The following is a 2,660-nucleotide window of genomic DNA, read 5'->3' on the forward strand; positions in this document are numbered from 1 at the left end:
GGAGATACAAAATGTTAAACAGTTGTATTATAAAGACGGTGTCTAGATTTTTTCTGTAAATTTTTTTGATCTTCTATACTGTAAGTAAATAAAATATAATCTTGGGGTTTATTTACTGTAAATTTTTTGGATTTTCTATACTGTAAATTTTGATCTTCTATAATATAGAATAGAACTTTTTATGGATGCTGTAAACTCAGAAAAAACAATTACTAACTTGTATTTATATCGTGCTCAGATGTTGAGCAGAATAACGTCGAGATTTGCACAAGGAAAAAAGATGAATAATAAGAAACGCAAAGGTAAAGGTCCAATGGAGCCTGAAATAGACCCTAATGTTGGAGATTTGGAAGTTCCAGATACCGGGTTCGATGAAGATAGCGAAGATGAAACAACACCGTCCGTGGTATCCCTAGATAACTACAATTGCCTGGAAGATAGTGACAAACACGCTTCTACAGATATTACATATTCAAGCGATCCAAAATTCAGGTACCAACATCGTGGTTCACTCTTTTCGGTCATTGTTTATTATAAGGAGATAACAAAACATAATCCAAAAATTAAATACATTATCGACAAGGCAGGATGGGGACGTTTATTAGCCATGGAAATAGGAGAAGCATCACACCCAGTGATTGATTATCTTGTTGAACGTTGGTGGGATACAACGCATACTTTTCACTTCCCTTTTGGTGAAATGGGATTCACGCCGCTTGATTGGGTAGTGTTGACAGGATTGAGTATTGGAATTGGGGATGATGTTCCGTATAACCCAGTCAAGTACAAATTTGATTATGTCCGTGAGCATGTTTTTCCAGAAATAGAAGAACCCTTAGATTATGAAGATCCCCCAATCTCTGGAAAAAAACGCCCCCCGGCACAGTGGATTTCAGATGCAATCACAATTAAATTTTTGACTACGTATTTCAAAGAAGATATCTTGGTTGCAGCTAATTTGGATGACAAACTAGCAGAAAAAGTGGCGAGGGCCTTTTTTATGTATGTTTTGGGAAATTTTTTCTTTTCCAATGCAAAGAACTACATTGATGCGGCTTGGTTAGCTGCTTTTGAGGATCTAAATGCAGTTGATATGTATGACTGGGGTGGTCCTGCTTTTGCAAAATTGTATGTGGCACTCAACGCATCTGGTAGGGGACAGAAGTCATTATCTGGGCCGTTCCAAATATTAGATGTAAATTATTATTTATTTTTATTTCATTTAAATGTATATTTTTTGGCAGTTGATTTATTTGGTTGGTTATGATGGAGTAGTTTTGGGGATATGAATATCTGGGCATATGTAGACCGTGCGACCCAACTAGTGAAGAAAAATGGCCAAGAACTTCCCGGTGGAAAGCGAAGAAAAAGACTATCGATATTGTTCACTGTAGGAATGCGCTTAATCAGTTGACTGCAGACATCGTGACATGGAGACCGTGGGAATCCGCCATTGGTGTTCTTGACTCTGATGTTGGTCGCAGGGCTGTGGAGCTTTCAAACAAAAGGGTTATATTTACTTGGATTGGCAAGGTCAGTTAGTACTTTGTTTTTATATGAACATTATTACTTCAAAGTTATCATTTTATCCTAAGTTGAAGAACTTATTTTCTCTGATTACTGGTAATTTGACAGAATATGTGGTACCTAGGAGAACGATCTTGGAGGCAAAATCATCCTACTTTTGGAATTCCTAGAAATCCACCATTTAAAATTGGCGAGGCCAGTCATGAGAAAGCAAAACTTGTGAAAGAAGCTGGATGGGTAGATGCAAATATGTTTGTGAAAGCTGTTTCATATAATATGTATCTGCGATATTGGCGACATGTAACTAACTTCCATCAATTCGTGACCAAAGTCGATTGGGTAGTTGAATTACACGGGGTTGATGGTGACCGTGTTAAACACCTTATTCAACGACCTGCTCAGCATGTACCTATTCCACCACCACAACAATTATCATACGTAAGTACATCCCGTCATTATATTAAAATATATGGTAATCTCATTTCTTAATTATTTTTTTTTAAACGACAGCCTGAAGCTTATAATCTGGTTCAAGAACATGCCGATTTTAATCGTGCGTTTCGCGAGTTTGTATTATATGAAACGGAAGACAGGATGATACGTTTAAAGGCAAAAGATGAAGTAATACGAGGCCTTGCAGCTCGTAACAATTACCTGGAGGATCAGATGCAATTCCGTATGCAACAAACGCCGCGTCCCCCTATTGGATTCGGCAGTTTTTCTGAAACTATCCCACCAGCGGTGTGGGCTCCAGTGAGTCAAGCATCAACAATGTCGTCTGTTAACCCCCATCCGAGAATGACGTTTATCCCACCACGGCAAACACCATCGCATACTCCTACTGATGAATAAGTAACTTTTTAGCCTCCACTTTGGATATGTACTTTTTAGCCTCCACTTTGGATATGTACTTTTTAGCCTCCACTTTGGATACTCCTACAAAGTGCGTATGTTATCTCTATATAGGGTTACTTTTTAGCCTCCATTTTCAGACTCCATTTTCATTCTGACATGTTGATTTCTTTTCAGCCTCCGTTTCGGTACTTGTAGTTTAATTAGTGTTATTTCTTTTTAAGCCTTCATTTTCAATCGGTCAGTGTCGCTTCTTTTTAGCTATAGTCTTAGTCTTTGCA

At 37.9% G+C, this 2,660-nt stretch overlaps 2 protein-coding genes across 2 annotated transcripts in view; both read left to right on the forward strand.

Moving 5' to 3' along the window:
• LOC113359099 (protein MAINTENANCE OF MERISTEMS-like) overlaps window positions 1-1,542 on the forward strand; it is a 2,264-nt gene extending 722 nt beyond the window's left edge. The window contains exons 2-3 of the mRNA XM_026602786.1: window positions 239-1,195; window positions 1,276-1,542. Coding sequence (XP_026458571.1) covers window positions 239-1,195; window positions 1,276-1,542 — 1,224 coding nt within the window. The remainder of the gene's footprint in view (window positions 1-238; window positions 1,196-1,275) is intronic.
• Window positions 1,253-2,548, forward strand: LOC113360992. The gene is made up of 3 exons (XM_026604390.1): window positions 1,253-1,533; window positions 1,636-1,965; window positions 2,038-2,548. The coding sequence occupies exons 2-3, from the start codon at window positions 1,639-1,641 to the stop codon at window positions 2,377-2,379; spliced, it is 669 nt and encodes a 222-aa protein (XP_026460175.1). The 5' UTR covers window positions 1,253-1,533; window positions 1,636-1,638; the 3' UTR covers window positions 2,380-2,548.
• Window positions 2,549-2,660: the final 112 nt, after the last annotated feature.

This window comes from Papaver somniferum, chromosome 3, assembly GCF_003573695.1.
Source record: "Papaver somniferum cultivar HN1 chromosome 3, ASM357369v1, whole genome shotgun sequence".
NCBI classification, from domain to species: domain Eukaryota; kingdom Viridiplantae; phylum Streptophyta; class Magnoliopsida; order Ranunculales; family Papaveraceae; genus Papaver; species Papaver somniferum.

Excerpts from the sequence above, each read along its gene's own strand:
- LOC113360992 (XM_026604390.1), top strand. The coding sequence starts at position 1,639 with ATGTGGTACCTAGGAGAACGATCTTGGAGGCAAAATCATCCTACTTTT. Across the intron at positions 1,966-2,037 it reads CACCACAACAATTATCATAC|CCTGAAGCTTATAATCTGGT; the intron begins GTAAGTACATCC and ends TTTAAACGACAG.